General features: G+C 44.4%; 1 protein-coding gene across 2 annotated transcripts in view; it reads right to left on the bottom strand.

The window, feature by feature from the left end:
- Positions 1-20,698, bottom strand: part of UBASH3B (ubiquitin associated and SH3 domain containing B) — an 87,579-nt gene that overhangs the window by 10,957 nt on the left and 55,924 nt on the right. Inside the window, exons 2-8 of one of the 2 annotated variants that reach the window (XM_074559474.1) lie at positions 13,090-13,143; positions 11,314-11,500; positions 10,694-10,892; positions 5,963-6,132; positions 4,398-4,606; positions 1,233-1,368; positions 161-281 (exon numbers count right to left, since the gene is read on the bottom strand). In XM_074559474.1, the coding sequence (XP_074415575.1) occupies positions 161-281; positions 1,233-1,368; positions 4,398-4,606; positions 5,963-6,132; positions 10,694-10,892; positions 11,314-11,500; positions 13,090-13,143 (1,076 nt within the window). Of the gene's footprint in view, positions 1-160; positions 282-1,232; positions 1,369-4,397; positions 4,607-5,962; positions 6,133-10,693; positions 10,893-11,313; positions 11,501-13,085; positions 13,144-20,698 lie in introns of both variants that reach the window. The other variant, XM_074559475.1, reaches the window with a different exon arrangement.

The raw sequence follows: 20,698 nt of genomic DNA, 5'->3' as shown, positions 1-20,698 counted from the left end.
AAAGAAGGGAGTTGTGAAATCATCCTTTCACCACAAGGTTTTGAATAGAGGAATCTATTGATTGGTTGTGACCAATCTATGGTTGTGACCATCTCAACTATGACATTTTAAGGCATTTTTGGAATAAGTTTTTACCCGATATGCGGCACGCTGGGCTCACCTTTGGCATCGAAGCACTGGGACAGCCAGTACTTGCCAAACACCACATCCATCCTCTCTCCATGCCTGCACACGAACAGGCAGCGCTTCTGAGGGCCCGGCTGGCTGCTTATCCTCAGGGGCTGATGTTGGGGGAGATGAAACAGGAAAGTGTGGGAATCCATAAAGTTAGAGAGTTTATAAGAAATGGTTAAAAAAGAGTATTTAAGCCTCAAGATGTGGCCCGAAGTTCTGTTACAGCAGAAAAGTTTCCCAAGCAAGCAGAAAAGTTTCCCAAGCAGTAAACGTGACAAATAACAATAGGACTCTGTAGATTTGGCTTTAGGATGGCAACAAGTTTATTTAATGTATATCTTTAGAAGGTTACTGTGAATAGAGCTCTGTTCTTTGTCTTTTATGAGCCAGTCTTTGTTTTAACTACTCTTACGTATGTTTTATAAGATTAGATAGAAAGCTTGTCAATATGTCTTGTTTTGGTGTGATTGGTTGAAATCTAAACTGAGATGGTTTTATGTCATTCCGTTTTACCCCACCTTCGGAGACATTTTCCTTTAGGCCAGCATGCTGTTAACATCTAACAATGTTCTGAAGCTGATATACTAATAAACAAAAAAAGCTAGTCTAAATTTGTCCAGTGTAGTCCATATTTAGACTTTTGCAACAGCAAGTGAGTTCCTCTCTTAAGACGTAAGTTCCTGAAACCATTGGATCTATAGCTACCCTAGTACCCACCACCTTATCAATATCATTGGCTGGCACAAAAGTTTGAGAATTTGGAAACTATAAGCGAGATTGAAATGAAAGCAAGCTTTGAGATCCCTCAGTTACTGAACAACTGGAAAACAATGGTGTGGCTGCTGAAGGTGATCCCCTTTTGATGGAACAACACCCTCTGCCTGCAGACAGGCCCAAGGGTCAGAGCAGACCCTGCAGCTGAAGGGGCAGTTTGGGGACAGGGTTGTGTCATTAAAAACTCTGTAACTTGTGCTGCAGGGAGTGAAAAGATAAATTTTTTGGGGAAAATCCATTCAGTGGAAGGCTGTCCCTCATGATTTCTGGCTGTGGGTCCCTACCTGCACGTTCTGGCAGATGATGGTGAGAGGCCCAGCGTCCCCTGGCCCTTGGTCCTCCTGCTGCCTTCTCTCCAGAGCTCCATCAGCAAAGGCTTGGAGGGACGGGCAGGATGAGGTGTTCAGGATGGAGTAGGACCTGCCAAAAATAGAAAAACGTTGTCTTTGGGAATGGTTTTTGTGCTCTCAGAATGTTTCTGTAGCCTCCAGGAGCCGGTGGTAATTATTGTTGTAACTATTTTATTATTATTTGGGGTTTAGTGCTGCTCTGAGAGCACCTTGCCAGGTGATGCACACACGTGAGGAGACAATTCCATCTCCATGGGCTGTTTCCTTAGGAACAACTCACAGAACAATTCCCAAACTTTGCCCTGGGAGGTTCTCTCCACCCTGGAATGTCCTCATGGAAAACACCAGGACCCTCCTGGTGACCACAGGATGCTCACTAACATCACCTGGGGACCTGCCCATGTCACTGACCGTGGATTTGTGATCCCAAATTTGGGAATTAATGCCTGCAGGGAATTTGCACTCATTTCTGGCACAAGCTGTGGCTTCAGCAGGAAGCTGGGGCCTCTCCCTGGGCAGTTTTCAGGGTTTCTGTGCCCAAAACAGCTTCTCCCCCTGTTGCTCCTGCACTTTTCAGTGCTGCCTATTCCTGTACCTTGGCAGTTTTCTGGGTTTCTGTGCCCAAAACAGCTTCTCCCCCTGTTGTTCCTGCACTTTTCAGTGCTGCCTATTCCCTTTCCCACCTGTTTGGGAATTTATTCCCCCCAGTGCCTCCTGTTAAGGGCACCAAAGGGATTTAACAGAGCCCACTCTCCCTGCAGGGCCCTGCCTAATGATGGTCCCTCTGAACAAAGCTCTTATTCCCACATATTCAAGGACTTTGGCCAAAACCCTGGGGACTAAAATGTGACAGGCAATTACAGAAGCTGCCTCGACCCTCTGCTGACTCAGTTACCTCTGCTTAGTCATTAAAAAAAGAACATTATCAGGTAATGGATGTGGTCATTTACTTTGACAGAGAGAGTTGCCAGAGCTGGCACTTTTCAGTGCCTTAAATGCAGCAGGAGCTGCTTCCTGATAGCAGCAGTTGGGATAAAATCTCACAGCTGGTAAAATAGCCCCGAGTGACTCTGCCACTGGGACAGAAATAGGTCACCTGCATGAGCTGTATGATTTAAAGGAGGAAAAAACCCATTATGATGTTGGTCCTGATCTGTTATCTGCTGAATCAGGGTGCAAGGATGACACTGAGCTGCTGGATTATTCCTGAGCTCCCAGCAGGGGCTGGCACTGTTGAATTGTTCCCCCCGTTGTCCAGATGCAGGTGGAGCATTGGGGTCAGCACTGATCCATCCTCAGTGACCCCACAACTTGAATATTTGTGTGAACATAATCTCAGTTCTCACTCAGAGAATCCTATTTCTGCACAAAGTGAATTTGTCCCAGCTGTCAGCCCTTCCTCCCATTCCATCCCTTTCCTGCCTTTACCCATGTGACATTTTTTAAGGACACTGGTCTGGAGAATGCCAAGGATTTTTTTGGTTACCCCACTTCCCTTTGCCCCCAGGAGCTGCCACACAATTTCTGAGCCTTTCTTTCTCTTTTAATAAAGGCCACAAAGGCTTCACCATCTATTTATAGAGGCAGGATTTGCTGGGAATGGTGATGAGGCAGAGGCAAACTCTCAGTGGGCTGGAGAAGAGCCACCAGCCTGTCCCCAGTGCTGCTGGAAAACACAAACTGCTGAGGCTGCTCCAGCTGAGTCATCTCCTAAGGACAGCTCATTGTTTGGAGGCCTTTCCCCAAAATTCTGGGGTTTTGGGGGAAAAAATCCATCTCCTGCCTTCCAGATGGTGCCTTGTCTCCCCTGCTCCGGCAGGGATAAATGAGGGGTGAATTAATGATTTCAGGATCAGCATTCTGTTTCATGAATTCCCACCAAAATCAAGAGGCATAACCTTATTTAAAAGATGAGGGCTGCATTCTCACTGAAGTTAATAACAAGATCCTAAAAATCTTCCTGAATATCCCAAAGAATGTTGCTGATCCAAAGTCCTCCCCAGCAGGGGGAAGATGTCTCTTCCCAAATTAACTCTCAAATTTACACCTTGCTGATGGCAGGCCCAGCCAGAGGTGCCTGCACGGCAGTGCTTTCAGCAGCCATCTGCTGCAGCTCCATCAGCCACAAAGAGCTGCTGCAAAAATCGGCGAAATTCACCTTGTCCTCCAGCCCCATGCTAAGGGAGAGCATCTGCTGCTCCTTGGCTGAGATGAGGCTCTGTGTGCCAGCTCCTTCCCCTCAGTGCCCTTCTCAGCATCGCTGCCCCAGCTGAAATCCCAGCTGCTGCTGATGCCTTAACTTTGAGTATAATTATATTGTATTGTATTGTATTGTATTGCATTGCATTGCATTGCATTATATTACATTATATTATATTATATTATATTATATTATATTATATTATATTACATTACATTACATTACATTATATTATATTATATATTATATTACATTACATTACATTACATTACATTACATTACATTACATTACATTATATTACATTATATTATATTATATTATATTATATTATATTATATTATATTATATATTTATATTATAAGTTTCTATTTTCCAGATTCTGGAAAATATAAAACCCACACATTTTCTGGATTCTGCCTTAGTGTGTGACTCTGAACTCTGTACAAAGTGTCAGCTCAAGTTCTCCTCACAGCTTGTGAACAGTCCTTGAACAATCCTTGAACAATTCTTGGACAATCCTTGTCCAGCCCCAAAACCAAGGACGCTGCTGCAGCTTCAGCCCCAAAAATTGCAAGTAACAGGGAATGGAGCAACAAACAACAGAAAATTGAACAACAGAGAGCAAACTGGGAGGGTGGGACTGTAGAACCTGGAGCTGGAATTGGACAATTAACCCCAATATGGAAATGGACCAAAACTTCTGAAATTGTGACAACTCATGACTTGGGGTCCATCTTGGGTGTAGCCTCGGCTGCGCTCTTCTACAGCCCAAAGTGTATCCTTTAAAACCCTTTTAATAAATCACTGCTTTATTCCTTTAACTCTGTTCCAGGGACCTCCCAAGCCATCCCTGAGCCCATTTTGCAGCCATGGAAAGGAGAGGAGCAGCCTGACCTACCCATGGAACACCCAGGTGCCACATTCATCTGCCTTGGTGATGTAGTTCTCAGGCAGCAGCCCCGAGCAGCCAGTGGCCAGGGAAATGCCATAAATCCAGCCCTCGCTCGTGCTGCTCTGCTCCACTGGGGACATGAAAATGAAATCCCCTGGGACCAGCTCCAGCTCGTCGTCGTTCTGGGGGGTGTAGGGGTAGATCACTTGCAGAGTCTGGCGGAGAAAAAGCACAAAATGTTGTTAATGTCGCGTCAAACGGGCTCCCAGCTGGGTAATAATTAGCACAGACTCCCATAAATAATAATCTTTATTAACAAACCCATTGCTCTTTTATATATATTTATATATATATTTGCACCTCAACTGGTGCCATGATCTAGTCGAGGTGTTGGAACGTGGGTTGGACTCGATGACCTTAAAGGTCTCTTCCAACCTAGAAATTCTGTGATTCTGTGATATTCTAGTTTGCTACATGTGGAATTGATTGGTCCTGTAGTTAAAACACCATCACCATTGGCTAATTAAGAAACCACCCTGTGGTGAACAAATCTCCATACTATCAGCTGGGTAATAATTAGCATATACTCCAATGAATAATAATCTTATTAAGAAACTCATTGCTCTTTTTTATATTCTGGTTTGCTACAGGTAGAATCGATTGGTGCTTTAGTTAAAACACCATCACCACTGGCTAATTAAGAAACCAAAGAATTTGGTGAACAAATTCCCATAACACACTCCACGTGTGCACAACACCAGGTGCAGCAAGTGGAGATAAGAATTGTTTTTCATTCTTTTCTCTGATCTTCTCACAGCCTTTCCCAGGATGAAACCTGGAAAAGCTGAATTTCTCTCTGTGGCCAGAGAGCTGCTGCAATGCCACCCTTCAACAGAGGGGTAATTTTTTGGGGTGATGATTTATTAAAATATGGATATTGATCTAGTACCGATATCCAAAAACAGTTTAGAGTTAGAAAGTGTGTGTTTATTGTGGGATAGCTGGTTACACACCACAATTTACAGGTGATTACAGAGTCCTTTTATCTATACAAGTATTGAATACCCAAAACACAAATGCATATTCATCACTTTGGTACATCCCATTCCCTGCTTCCTATATTAATTAATTCAAAAGTTATTAACCATTCGTAGTTTGTTCCTCAAAATGGGTCAGTGGTCCCTTTCATGGGGAGGGGTCCCAAAATGAGGAAGTCAATGAAGTCTTCCTTGTTCTGACCTTTCTACCTTTTCAATGCAAATCTGACAAATGAACCCTTGGTAGAACTTCCATTCCCATCTTCAGTTGGTTTCAGAGCAGAGGAGGCCACAATTGTCTGATGTTCCTAAAAGCTCTTTATCAGTTTCTGTATTCTTCATTATAAACCCAGCTAACCCAACATTGTGCTGACAAGCAATCAATTATTAGCTAATTATTAACTCTTAACTTCATCAAGGCCTACCCATCGATTAACTCCAACAGAGCTTATCTCTAACTAAAACCTCAGCTCCTCCAAAACCCCTAAATTCCCCAAAGCTTATGCCTCGTTGGGAGGAGCTGCAGGGCGTTACCTCGTGGTTGACGAAGCGAATGTCGCGGGAGAAGATGGCGGCCACCCAGTCGCAGCCCAGCTTGACGTCGATGCTCTGGGCCAGCTTCTCCAGCGTGGGCAGGTGGCTGCTCTGGAAGTGATAGGCCAGGGTCACGTGGAGCTGCTTCTTGTGGGGCTCCACGTGCACATCTGCAGTGGGGAGAGGCGTGGGGTGAAAGTCTGGCAGGAAAGTCTCACAGATGTCTGCGCTTGGCAGAAAGATTTTTGAATGTGGAGCCTGAAGATTTCATTTGAAAGCAAATTTTGATAGAGAAGGAAAGAATTGCTGAGCCAGTCTCGCTGGATAACCAAGGAGGCAAAGGGTGTGTTGGTTAGAAGGGGTTTTTATGGCTTAGAGCAAAGGATAAACCCACCCCAAACAAGAAGATGTTTCTACCAAGCAGAAAGAGAGCACAGGCAAACAAGGCAGCAAAGTAGAAAAAAGGTCTCAGAATTTTCCACTGCAAGAAAACTGAAAAACAACTTCTAGCTTAAACTGTGATGTACTGACTATTAGTGATTGGAGAACAGTGACATGAAAATGGTAATTACAGCTGTTATGATAGGCTAGAGATAAAAGTTAAGGTATAGATTGGTTCTGCTGTGTTAAAATGGTCTGCAAAGAAAAATGTATAATGCAATTAATCAAAAGAAAATATAGAATGCAATGTAACCAAAAGAAAAATATATAATGCATTGTAACCAAAAGAAAAGTAAATAATGCATTGTGACCAAAACCAAAGGGTCTCCAGGCCTGCCTGCAGCTGGAGCTGACACTGTGGGCACAGGCTCTGTTGCCCCCACCCTGGGCTCCTGTAACATCTTGGATGGAATAAATTGCATTTTGGATACAATAAACTGCATTTTGGATACAAGAAGCTGCATTTTGGATACAATAAACTGCATTTTGGATACAACAAGCTGCATTTTGGATACAATAAACTGCATTTTGGATACAATAAACTGCATTTTGGATACAATAAACTGCATTTTGGATACAATAAACTGCATTTTGAAGAGCTGCCCGGAGCCCTGCAGAGATGAGGGTTGAAAACCCCTTTGTGCCAGGTGAGTGACTGCGGCCTCTCACAGAGCTGCACGTGCAAAGACGCTCAAGTGGAACAAACCAGAGTTCAGCTGGAAATTGGGAGTGTCAGGCTGTTGCTATCATATTGGGGACAGCTGAACAAAGCAACACAGGCTCCAAGGTCCTCTCAGAAGTTTATTAGACATCCCATTCTTTTATAGACTGCTCTGAGAAAGCTGGACCTGGTGGGTCCTCAATCAACACCCCTCGCCTCAGTGGCTAATTAGGAACAACACCCTTCTTGTAAACATCAAATGAGTAAACAACGAGCTCAAAACATCAGCTGCACAGATTAAAGATTATTTTAATTCTTTCTCTGAGCTTTCTCAAACCTCCCCCAGAAATATGCCTGGGAAAATTTATCTGATCCTCCCTCTGAAAATTTCTTTCTCTCTGAAAGTTTATCTGACTTTCTCTCTGACCAGGCTGCCAGCATCCACAGGAGGTCTCTAATAATGAAAATTATCAGAGATGTGACAATCCTTATTGCAGCTCTGGACATGCAGGATGTCCTGCCAAAAAAAGGAGATTTTTTCCAGGTAGGAAATCCAGGAGGCTTTAATGAACAGCTGAGGATCTTTCCAAAACAAGCAGGTTCAAAAGCATGATTTTCACTTTGCCTCCATTGTTTTCTCTGCTGCACTGAATTACAAACCCATGGAATTTGCAGGCTTGTGCAAGCTGATTAAATCTTTTCCCTGGACATTGGTTGGATTATCAGTTTAGCCACTGAGGGTGAGGTATTCCCAAAATGTGGAAATGTAATAATGATTCAAACTGATCCTGCAGAAAAAAAAGAATCTGCATCAGGGGATCATTCCAGGTGAAAAGATGTGAAATATTTGGGCTCTTCCAGTCGATGTGGAAATCACAGGATACATTGTTTGCACGTAATTTATTCATGCTTATTCAAGCAAAAATTGCAATTAGATTTGACTGATTATTCAGTCACAATTGCAGCTATTCAGAGGCCTGGCTCCAAGCGCCAGCCAGGGCAGCTTTGCAAGCTCATCCATCTTTTTTGTTGTTGTTGTTTTTCATCAGCAATAAAAAATATGTTCAAAAAACAAACCCAGAGACTTTAATGTGATAACCCGACCAAGCTGTGGCTGCAATGCACCAATTGCCTTCCCCTAAAAGCCCCAATTTGGCCTGAATTGGAGCAGTCTTGGGGCAGAAGATTGTTGGAAGCCACCAATGCTTTTTTATTCCGGGTCAGGGGGATTTTTTGGATAAAAACCTCATTTTTGGCTGTGCTGGAGGGAAACACTGATCCCACTCCCGCTGGCTGCAGTGTCCTTGGACCCACCTAATGTCTGCCTTCCAAAATCACCTTTTTAAAGATAAAATTCCTTTTCTAAAGGGAAGGGATGTTCTAGATCAGGTGAAAGCAACACATTCCAGAGGTTCTGGACCCTTCTGGCTCCCTGCTCTGGAGCAGGGACAGACCCACAGCATCCCTGCAGAGCTCTGAGTGCCTGCCCAGCATGGGAACAGCCCAGGAATGCAGAATTTACTGCATTTTGGTGCATTTAAACTCCAGGATAAACCTGGGACTAAATGGGGAAGGACTAAACCAGTTGTGCATTTAAACTTCAGGATAAACCTGGGATTAAATGGGGAAGGACTAATCCACTTGTGAATTTAAACTCCAAGATAAATTTGGGATTAAATGGGGAAGGATTAAACCAGTTGTGAATTTAAACTCCAGGATAAACCTGGGATTTAATTGGGGAGGAATAAACCAGTTGTGCATTTAAAGTCGAGGATAAATTTGGGATTGAATGGGGAAGGACTAATCCACTTGTGAATTTAAAGTCCAGGATAAATTTGGGATTAAATGGGGAAGGACTAAACCAGTGGTGTTTTCCTGGAGTATAAACTCCAGGATAAACCTGGGATTAAATGGGGAAGGACTAAACCAGTTGTGAATTTAAACTCTAGAATAAGCCTGGGAATAAATGGGGAAGGACTAATCCAGTTGTGCATTTAAAGTCCAGGATAAATTTGGGATTAAATGGGGAAGGACTAAACCAGTTGTGCATTTAAACTCCAGGATAAATTTGGGAATAAATGGGGAAGGACTAATCCAGTTGTGCATTTAAACTCCAGGATAAAGCTGGGATTAAATTGGGGAGGAATAAACCAGTTGTGCATTTAAAGTCCAGGATAAATTTGGGATTAAATGGAGCAGGACTAAACCAGGCCAAGCAGTGATGGAGGGTGGGAGGATTATCCAGTGGGATGTCCCAGTGCTGCCAGGGTGTTGTGATTTCCCATTTTGGAGGTGACTGGAGGATATTCAGAGGTTGTTCAGCAGTGGAGAGGATGAGGTTCTGGTTATTCCCCCTCCAGAAGCAGGAGAGGATCATGGAGGACCTGTGAGCTCTGAGGTTGGAAAGAGCAACCAACCAACCAACCTGGGGTCTTCTCCCAGAGCCCTCCTCACACCTCAAAAATGCAGAGAAAAAACAACCACGGCCTTGAAATGGCCGAGGAAAGTTTTGTGGTGGTGGCTGGAGGCGGCGAGAGGGGCAGGAAACAGCTCAGAGCAGCTGTGAAAGGGTAAAGAACCACCAAATGTCAGCTTCCCCTCCAAAACAGCGCTGCAAACTCAGGGTGAGACATCTCCCAGGTGAAAAGGCAAAGCACCCGCTGGGGTGTTCGAGTTTTCACTTAAAAATCGGGGATTTGCTTTTGAGCTTTGCTTCTTGGTGGCAGCAGAGCTTTGGGGCTCTGAAAAGGCCAAAATATGAGCTTTGGAAGCTGCTTTGCTTCTTCATGACACCAAAGGTTTGGTTTTTCTGACACTGCCCAAAATGTGCTCCTTCATAGAATCAAAGTTGCTTTTCTAATGCCCTTCATGCTTCAAAATTTTGGTTTTCTGACAATGCCCAAACTGGGCTCTCATGGCATCAAAGTTTTAGTTTTCTATCAATGCCCAAGCTGAGCTCTTTTGGCATCCAAACTTTGGTTTTCTGACAATGCCCAGGGTGAGATACTTCATGACACCAAAATTTTGGTTTTCTGACAATGCCCAGGCTGAGCTCTTTTGGCATCCAAGCTTTGGCAATTCTGACAATGCCCAAACTGGGCTCTTATGGCATCAAAATTTTGCTTTTCTATCAATGCCCAAACTGGGCTCCTCCATGGCTTCAAAGTTTTGGTTCTCTATCAATGCCCAAACTGGTCTACTTCATGGTTTCAAAGTTTTGATTTTCTATCAGTGCCCAAGCTGAGCTCTTTTGGCATCCAAACTTTGGTTTTCTGACAAGGCCCAGGCTGGGCTCTCATGGCATCTAAACTTTATTTTCACTGACAATTCCCAAACTGGGCTGTCATGGCATCAAACTTTTGGTTTTCTATCAATGCCCAAACTGGGCTCTTTCATGACACCATCCATTGTTTTTCTGACAATGCCCAGGCTGTGCTCTCACGGCATCTAAACTTCATTTTTTCTGACAAGTCCCAAACTGGGCTGTCATGGCATCAAACTTTTGGTTTTCTATCAATGCCCAAACTGGGCTCTTTCATGACCCCAAACTTTGTTTTTCTGACAGTGCCCAGGCTGTGCTCTCACGGCACCCAAGCTTTGTTTTTTCTGCTGCCAGAGCAGTCCCTCACCTGCTTTGGAAGCCGCCTCTGCAGCGAAGTCTGCAGCGAACTTCTTGAGCACCTCAGCACTGTCTTCCTTGACGAAGAGCCCGATGAAGTTGGAGGACGTGTAGAGCTCCAGGGGCAGGGGCGCGGGGAATTTGCATTTCCAGCGCATCACCGTGGCCTGCAGGGCTTCCGTGAGGGCGTCCACCTTGCTGTCCTCACACTGCCAAGGAAGCAGCACAGGAGGGCATGAGGGTGGGTGGCAGTGGCCTAGCTTTCCCCCCGTGCAGTGAGAAAAAGCACAGAGGCACGGAAAACAAAAATAAAACAACAACAAAAGAGAAATCTATGTTTAGAAATCCTCGGCCCCTCCCTTGTCCTCAAAGCAGGATCAGCTATCCCCAAGTAACCTCCTCAAGCTCTCCCCACCCATTCTCACACTGAGGATCACTGCAGAGGATGAGAATTCTGTCTTCTGCTGCTGCTCGTCCCTGAAAACAACAGCTTAAAAAACCAATTCCCTCCTCCAGCAGCCCAGGCATCCACAAAACCCCCCCCAGCACCCCCTAAACCAGGATGAAATCTCCAGGCCGAGCCCGGCAAGGAATGGCTGAGGGAGAGAGGGCAGAGGGGCTGTGCCTTACCATGAAGAACTGGCAGAGGGTGATGTGGGGGAAGATGTTGTGGGCCTTGTTCTTGCCACAGATCTGCTTGGACTGCTGCCAGAACTCGGAGAGCTTCTGCGCCAGGGGCCCGGTGGGGCGCAGGTACAGCACGTACTCGCGGGGCAGCGAGTCGTCCAGGAACGGGTCACCCACGTGGGAGAAGAGCCTGGTGGGCAGAAAGAGCTCCTGAATCAATAAATAATCATTGGAACCCAGGAAATTCCTCTGGCTGCCCTGGAGGGCTCGAGGCCCTGCCCAGGGGGCTCAGAGTCCTCAGCACAGGGCCCAAAACCACTGTGCCTTTGGTTTTTACCCACGGAAAAAATTACCAGCCTTTATATGAAGAATTACAAGTCAAGAGAGTTTAGGTGGAATAATAGTTAGTTTGTCACGGGGTGAAAAATAGATTTTTCTGTCTGGGTTGTTTCTGTGCTCTAAAAGGGAGATGTGACTCTGCAGAGCTGTCCCCTGAGGTGTGGCAGTGAGTCCTGCCCTCCCAGAGACGCTCTGGCTCTGCAATGAGCAATTTCTGGGATTTCCTCTGCCCAGATCCCAGCCCAGAGCTCTGCAGGATCTCTCCAGGTTCCATCACCACCCTCAGGGACTCTTTTCCTTCATGGCCTGACCAAGATGAAGGAATTTGGGCGTGCCTTGTCCTTCTTCCTTCTTCTTCTTCTTGGACTCCATCTTCTGCCGTGCTGGTGGCACTTTTGAATTGGTTTAGAATAGAATCTCTGTCTAACACAGGTGATGGGTATTGGGAAGTAATTGTAAATATTGAACACGTAGTTTTTAGTATGAAAGATAACACCAGTGTGCCTCAACCTGACCTGCCAGCCAGACCTTGGTGGGTCCGAGAAAGAATTTTATAGATAAGAAACAATAAACAACCTTGAGAATGAGAATTGAAAAATCCTGACTCCTTCGACTGTTGGGCTGGGGAAAAGAAGCTTGTACGTATCTCAGAGTCACTGTGACCAGCAGAGATTCTGAGAGATAACCACACATTTTCTTCCCCCAACCAAACCAGCTCCCCCTGTGCTGCCACTCATTGTCCCTCCATGGGAAAATGCAGCTCTGGCGGGTCAGGCAGAGCTGCTCTGCCTCACTTGCAGCCCATTAGCACTGCTCAGTAATACAGAAAATTGGGTTTTACTTTCAGCCTGATGCTCTGAAGATCTAAGCCAGGTCACTGCTTCTGCCTTTTGTGCCTTTCAGAGCGCAAAGCACAGGGAGGAGAGCACAGGAATCAGCTGCAGAGGGTGGGGGATCCTTCTCTCCCCTATTCCCTTTCCCACCTGTTTGGGAATTTATTCCCCCCAGTGCCTCCTGTTAAGGGCACCAAAGGGATTTAACAGAGCCCACTCTCCCTGCAGGGCCCTGCCTAATGATGGTCCCTCTGAACAAAGCTCTTATTCCCACATATTCAAGGACTTTGGCCAAAACCCTGGGGACTAAAATGTGACAGGCAATTACAGAAGCTGCCTCGACCCTCTGCTGACTCAGTCACCTCTGCTTAGTCATTAAAAAAACAAAAAACCCAACATTATTATAACCCATTTGCTGCAGATCAAACCCTCTCAGACCAGGCTCATTTCCAGCACTTAAACAGCACCTCAGTAACACATAAAAAGGATGTTTTTATTTGCAGGTGCTTTTCACACAACACCCCTGTTTAAACATCCCACATTCTAATGGTTAAACCCCAAATTCACCATTTCTGCTACTTTTGAACATTTATTACTTCATACCAACCAGTCGCATGCTGCTTGAACGCTCCTTCCTCCTGTCGATGCCAGCGCTTTTTGTCTGCAGAGAGAGCAAAATAAAAAGAGAATTTCAGTGCTGCTGAGTCCATTACTGTGTGTTTGGACATTTGTGAGATGCTCTTTCCAATTCTCCAACCCCTGAGGCGTTTTTATTGGTTTTTTTTTGGATGTGCCACCTGTGAAATCCCAATAAACTGAAGGGCAAAGTCAGGCAACCAGCACAAAATATGAATTATGCACCTCTGGGTTTTCCTACTTCCCCACTTTTTCTTCCATGCACAGAAGCATGGAGGAATTGGGGTTTCTTTTAAGGGACTATGTTTTATTTATATAAATATAAATCTACATATAAATCTAAATATAAATCTATAATAAATCTATCTGCATTGCAGTAATATGCCATTCTGGGGACATGCAATGCCTGCCCCACAAGCTCACTCACAAAAATGAAGCTCAGACAGAATTCTGTGCAGAACAATGCAGCCCTTCACTGACAACTGCAAATCAAATTAGAAATGGTCCTAAAAATTAGCAATTAGTAGAGAAACGCCAGCATTTAATGGTGTCTTTGCTGGCAATTTCAGCATGAAACCCTAAAATTTGGGTCTGAAAGTGCAGGAGTTGCAGTGAGGAGAAGAAAAATTCAACAGCCACGAGAGGGCACACACAGAGATTTTCCATCTTAGAACTAAGTTCCCTTTAGTCCAAAAAGCTCTTCTGCTTCTTTCCCTTCAGGATGCCTCTAAATCCCTTTTCCCTCCAGCTGGGAGCACCCAGCTCTCCTGTTCTGTGAGTTTTCTGAGCAGACCAGCCCAAATCACAGATTTTAACACGGAATTGTGTTTTCCACGTGCTCCACACCAGCAGGGAAAGGAGCTGTGGCACCTGGGACAGCCAAAGGGGAGGGATCCACCCAGAACCCAAATGGAGCAAGAATTATGAGTGAAAAAAGCAGAAAACGACAGAAATTTCAGGGTTATGAGGCAGAGACAGGAGCTCAGCTGGGGAGGGTGCAGAATTGCCCATTTCCCCAAGGGAAAGGGAGCAGATCCAAGCTCCAGCCTGTGGGTTTGGGGTCAGGGAGCCTCCAGGACTTGTGGCTGGGCTTTGTCACCCCTTCTGTCACTTGTGGCTGGGCTTTGTCACCCCTCGTGCCTGCAGTGCTGCCTTTCCCAATGCTCTGACACCCCCAGGGCACCCCTGAATGTCACCCCCAGCCCCAGGGCACCCCTGAGCGTCACCCCCAGCCCCAGGACACCCCTGAGTGTCACCCCCAGCCCCAGGGCACCCCTGAATGTCACCCCCAGCCCCAGGACATCCCTGAGCATCACCCCCAGCCCCAGGGCACCCCTGAGTGTCACCCCCAGCCCCAGGGCACCCCTGAGCATCACCCCCAGCCCCAGGGCACCCCTGAGTGTCACCCCCAGCCCCAGGGCACCCCTGAGCATCACCCCCAGCCCCAGGGCACCCCTGAGTGTCACCCCCAGCCCCAGAACATCCCTGAATGTCACCCCCAGCCCCAGGGCACCCCTGAGTGTCACCCCCAGCCCCAGGACACCCCTGAGTGTCACCCCCAGCCCCAGGACATCCCTGAGCGTCACCCCCAGCCCCTGGCATGTGCTGTTGACTCAGCTGTGCTCAGCCCTCCCCACCCCTTGAGCACACACAGCTTGGTTCGTTTGGAGGGGTAAGAGGAAGGCAGAGAGATAATGCTGATAGTGCTGATAATGATAAAAAAACAACCAAAAAAAAAAAAAAAAAAGAAGAGAAAAACGAAAAGGCTGTGTTGCAAATGCGTGATGATGAAAACACTTCCTCCCCAAGCTGTTTTGCTGCCAGAATTCCCTGGAGATCAGCAGGGCTGGGCCCTCTGGGAGGATGGATTTGGTGGGTTTGGGGTGGTGGACGCTGCCTGGCTGACCTTGCTCTGCTCTGGAAAATGTTCTATGCAAAGCAGAAACTGCTTTGGTTTGGAAAGCAGCTCAGGCAAAGGAGCTGAAACAGGGGGAGGAACTCTCTAAAAGATAAAGGGGGAACTCTCTAAAAGATAAAGGGGGAACTCTCTAAAAGATAGGGGTGAAGTCTCTAAAAGATAAGGGGGAGCTTTCTAAAAGACAGGGGGGAACTCTCTAAAAGATGGGGGGCTCTCTAAAATAGAGGGGAGAACTCTCTAAAAGATAGAGGAGAACTCTCTAGAAGACAGGGGGGGACCTGTATAAAAGATAAGGGGGGATCTCTTAAAAGAGAAGGGGGATGTCTCTAAAAGATGAGGAGAATCCCTCTAAAATACAGGGGAGACCTCTCTAAAAGATATGGGGCACCTCTTTAAAAGATAGGGGCAGCCTCTCTGAAAGATAAAGGGGAACTCTCTGAAGGAGAAGGGGAAACTCTCTAAAAGATAAGGGGGGACCTGTCTAAAAGATGAGGGGAAACTCTCTGAAGGATAAGGGGGAACTCTAAAAGATAAGGGGGGATCTCTCTAAAAGAGGGGGGATCTCTTTAAAGGATACAGAGACAGAGGATATTTTTATCCCAGGACCCGCAACTGAGTGATTTCTTTGGGTTTATTTTTTTCTTGTATTGTATTTTTATTTTTATGTTCCCTTATTTTGTATTTTTATTTCCCTTGTGTTTTTTAATTCAGCGCAATGAATGATGCTGATAACTGATAAGTCTCTGAAAATCCCACCCTGGAGAGGACCCATCCTCCAGCTGCCAGGCCAAAATCAGCTTTTTTAGAAAGCTGAGTTCCTCAAAACTGGTCCCAGCCATGCAAAAGTGGCCTGATTTCCACAACTGCTGAGTGCAGTGGGAGCTGGAAAACACATCCTGCTCCTGAGAAAACCAGGTCACTTAATTAGGTGACAAATTATGGCTTAGGTGCTCACATTTCCTCACGCTGGGCAGCAAATGTTGGCTGCAGCATTGTAGAAAAAAAAAAAAAATAAATTATGACTCAGATGAACCAGAAAAGAGGAAAAAGTAAGAAAATGACTTATTTTTCGGAATTTACTGGATGGTATCACTGAGTAACCATTTCTGGTGAGGCAAAATGGGTTCAGGAGATTTGTGCAGCATTGCTGGTCCCATGGGGCACCCAGTTCCTCTTGGCTTCTGAGATGAAGTGCAGGGAAATCATTTAAAAGCACCGAGCAACATGGAATAACCATTTCTAACAGAGGTTCTGTGCAAATGCAGATCTGGAGAATTCAGGGGAAGAGGAAAGAAAATCCTTACAGCAATGACTTCCAAATGCACAGCAGGAAGAAATAAATGGGTTTGATTCTTCCACTTGAGGCGGGAGACGCCGAAGTGTGTTGAAGAATTAATTGGGTTTGGTTTTTGCACCTCAAAGTTCTCCCCATGACACTCCTCAATGTCAGGGCCCGAGGAAAACCTTTCCTCACGGAATCCTTGGTTAAACAGGGTGAAACATTGCCAGGAAATATCCCAGCTAAAGAGCTGACCCCAAAATATTCCAGCAGAACTGGGATGAAGTGCAGGGAAATCACTTAAAAGCACCCAGCAACATGGAATAATCATTTTGAGCAGAGGTTCTGTGCAAATGCAGATCTGGAGAATTCGGGGGGAAGAGGAAAGAAATTCCGCCTCTGGGGAAGAGGAAGGAGAATCCTTAGAGCAATGGCTTCCAAATGCACAGCAGGAAGAAATAAATGGGTTTGGTTTTTCCACTTGAGGTGGGAGACACCAAAGTGTGTTGAAGAATTAAATGGATTTGGTTCTTCCACCTCAAAGTCCTCCCCATGGCACTCCTCAATGTCAAGGCCCAAGGAAAACTTTTCCTCACTGAATCCTTGGTTAAACAGGATGAAACATTGCCAGGAAACATCCCAGCTAAAGAGCTGACCCCAAAATATTCCAGGAGAATTAGGATGAACTGCAGGGAAATCACTTAAAAGCACCCAACAACATGGAATAATCATTTTGCACAGAGGTTCTGTAAAAATGCAGATCTGGAGAATTTGGGAGGGGGAAAGAAATTCCGCCTCTGGGGAAGAGGAAGGAAAATCCTAACAGCAATGACTTCCAAATGCACAGCAAGAAGAAATAAATGGGTTTGATTCTTCCACTTGAGGTAGGAGACACCAAAGTGTGTTGAAGAATTAAATGGGTTTGGTTCTTCCACCTCAAAGTTCTCCCCATGACACTTCTCAATGTCAGGGCCCAAGGAAAACCTTTCTCCATGGAATCCTTGGTTAAACAGGGTGAAATATGGCCAGGAAACATCCCAGCTAAAGAGCTGACCCCAAAATATTCCAGCAGAACTGGGATGAAGTGCAGGGAAATCACTTAAAAGCACCCAGCAACATGGAGTAATCATTTTGAACAGAGGTTCTCTGCAAATGCAGATCTGGAGAATTCGGGGGGAAGAGGAAAGAAATTCCTCCTCTGGGGAAGAGGAAGGAAAATCCTAACAGCAATGGCTTCCAAATGCACAGCAGGAAGAAATGAATGGGTTTGGTTCTTCCACCTCAAAGTTCTCCCCATGACACTCCTCAATGTCAGGGCCCAAGGAAAACCTTTCCCCACTCAATCCTTGGTTAAGCAGGGTGAAATATGGCCAGGAAATATCCCAGCTAAAGAGCTGACCCCAAAATATTCCAGAAGAATTAGGATGAAGTGCAGGGAAATCACTTAAAAGCACCCAGCAACATGGAATAATCATTTTGAACAGAGGTTCTGTAAAAATGCAGATCTGGAGAATTTGGGAAAGGGGAAAGAAATTCCGCCTCTGGGGAAGAGGAAGGAAAATCCTTACAGCAATGACTTCCAAATGCACAGCAGGTATTTTATTCAGCAGGAAGAATTAAATGGATTTGGTTCTTCCACCTCAAAGTCCTCCCCACAACACTCTTGAGTCTCAAGGCCCAAGGAAAACCTTTCCCCACTCAATCCTTGGTTAAACAGGGTGAAATATGGCCAGGAAACATCACAGCTAAAGAGCCACATTCCCGGGGGCCACAAATTTCTGAATTATTCTGCATACAGAAACAGCCACAGTGAAGTAGAATAAAAACACCCAAATTTCTGGGTGCCATAATTTCTGAATTATTCTGCACAAAAAAACCCAGCCACATTGAGGTGTTCCTAAATGTGCTGTGACAATTCACTCAGCCACCCCCCAAAAAAATCATATAATGCTGTTTCTGTTCTGATTTGGGTGACCTTGGTGCTTTCACTAAACAACTGCACATTCAGGAATGATTTTGCAAGGAAAATTTGCAAAATTATGCATTTAATGACTTGGTTATGTGCAGTAGGAAAAAAACCCACCCAAATTCCTGAGTGCCATTAATTTCTGAATTATTCTGCACACAGAAACGGCCACAGTGAAGTAGAAAAAAACCACCCAAATTCCTGGGTGACATGAATTTCTGAATTATTCTGTGCACAGAAACAGCCACAGAGAGGTGTTCCTAAATGTGCTGTGCTCCTCTGAATCCTCAACACGCACAATTCACTCAGTAACCCCCCAAACAGAAAATCATATGATGCTGCTTCTGTTCTGATTTGGGTGACCTTGGTGCTTTCACTAAACAACTGCACATTCAGGAATGGTTTTGCAAGGAACATTTCTGTGCTTTTAATGACTTGGTTATGTGAAGTAGGAAAAAAAACCACCCAAATTCCTGAGTGCCACGATTTTCTGAATTATTCTGCACACAGAAATGGCCACAGCAAAGTAGAAAAAAAACACCCAAATTTCTGGGTGCCATTAATTTCTGAATTATTCTGAATTATTGAGGTGCTCCTAAATGTGCTGTGACAATTCACTCAGCCACCCCCCAAAAAAATCATATGGTGCTGTTTCTGTTCTGATTTGGGTGACCTTGGTGCTATAAATAGGGCCAGGACAGGAAGGAATCGCCAGGGATGCAGTTCCTGTTTGGGCCAGGGGGTTGGGGATGTTCCTTTTCTGCATCTGGGAAGGAAAAAAAAACCAACAAAACCCCCGCGGTGTTTTTGTGAGGAGAGCGGCTCTGATATGAGAGCGTGGCAGGGGAATTAATTAATTAATTAATTAATTAATTAATTAATTCCTCTCCCTTCGTTTTAAGCAAAATAGAATTTAATGAGTGTAAAAAGTCTGTGATTTCCATTCATCTTCAGCACAGTTTAATGTTTCCCGGAAGTCTGATCACCTTCAAAAGTTAAAACTTGGCAAAAGACAGATTTCACTTGCAGAAAATTGTACTTAAAATTTCAATAACCTCTGAAATTCTCTGTTTTCCTGCCTGGTGGCACAGAGAGATCCCTGCTCACATTGAATTTAGTGAGTTTAAGGGATAGAAATTCCCCTTTCCCTCTTCCCAAGGGATAGAAATTCCCTTTTTCCCTCTTCTGCTTATCCCCAGCTCTGCAATAGTGAGTAAATAGTAAATTATTATATAAATTTCCCTTTTCCCTCTCTTCCCCTCTGCTAGCAGGGAAGAGAGGGAAATGGGAAATATATATAATAATTTGTGTTTGTCTCTTCACAGTTTCAATGTTCCTTTTTTTTCGGAGGATAAGCAAACTGCAACCTGGCAGAAAATATATTTAATAAAGTGTGTTTGTAGTCTCCACAGTTTCAAATATTCCTTTTTTTCAGAAGACAAGCAAACTGCAGGGTAGCCACAGGAGGAGGAGGATGAAATGATGAATTTTATGTGCAAAGGAGCATGAAATGGGAAATATATATAATAATGTGTGTTTGTATATCCACAGTTTCAGAAATTCCTTTTTTTCCAGAGGACAAGCAGACTGCAACCTGGCAGAAAATATATCTAATAATATGATATGATATATGATATATGATATATGACATATGATATATGACATATGATATATTATTATATATGATATGACATGATATTATACAATATATATATATTATTTTTATATATACTATTTATATATATATATAAATTTATATATCTATATATTTGTTTGTACGTCCACAGTTTCAAATATTTCTTTTTTTTCAGAGGACAAGCAAACTGCAACCTGGCAGAAAATATATCTAATAATATATTTGTAATATAATATAATATAATATAATATAATATAATGTAATGTAATGTAATGTAATGTAATGTAATGTAATGTAATGTAATGTAATGTAATATAATATAATATAATATAATATAATATAAATATTTGTATAATAATATATTAGTTTGTATATCCACAGTTTCAAATATTCCTTTTTTTCAGAGGACAAGCAAACTGCAGCCTGGCCACAGGAGGAGGAGGAGGATGAGGACGAAATGATGATTTTTAATGTGCAAAAGAGAATGAAATTATGATTTTTTATGTGCAAAGGAGGATGAAATTATGATTTTTTATGTGCAAAGGAGGATGAAATGATTTTTTTATGTGCAAAAGAGGATGAAGTGATGACTTTTATGTGCAAAAGAGGATGAAATGATGATTTTTATGTGCAAAGAACGAAGGCCTGGGCACGAGTCTGCTCCTTTTTGGAGTTCTGTAAGGTTCTGAAGGCGGATTTCTGTCCCCACACGTGCACCAAGGCGCTCCCCAATCCCCTGCTCAGCCAGCCCGTTCAAGCACGAGCAGAGGGAAGTCCAGGC

The sequence above is a fragment of the Zonotrichia albicollis genome, chromosome 27, assembly GCF_047830755.1.
Source record: "Zonotrichia albicollis isolate bZonAlb1 chromosome 27, bZonAlb1.hap1, whole genome shotgun sequence".
Classification (NCBI taxonomy): domain Eukaryota; kingdom Metazoa; phylum Chordata; class Aves; order Passeriformes; family Passerellidae; genus Zonotrichia; species Zonotrichia albicollis.
Note: the sequence above shows the minus strand (reverse complement) of the source record. Positions and strands in the feature narration are given on the sequence as shown.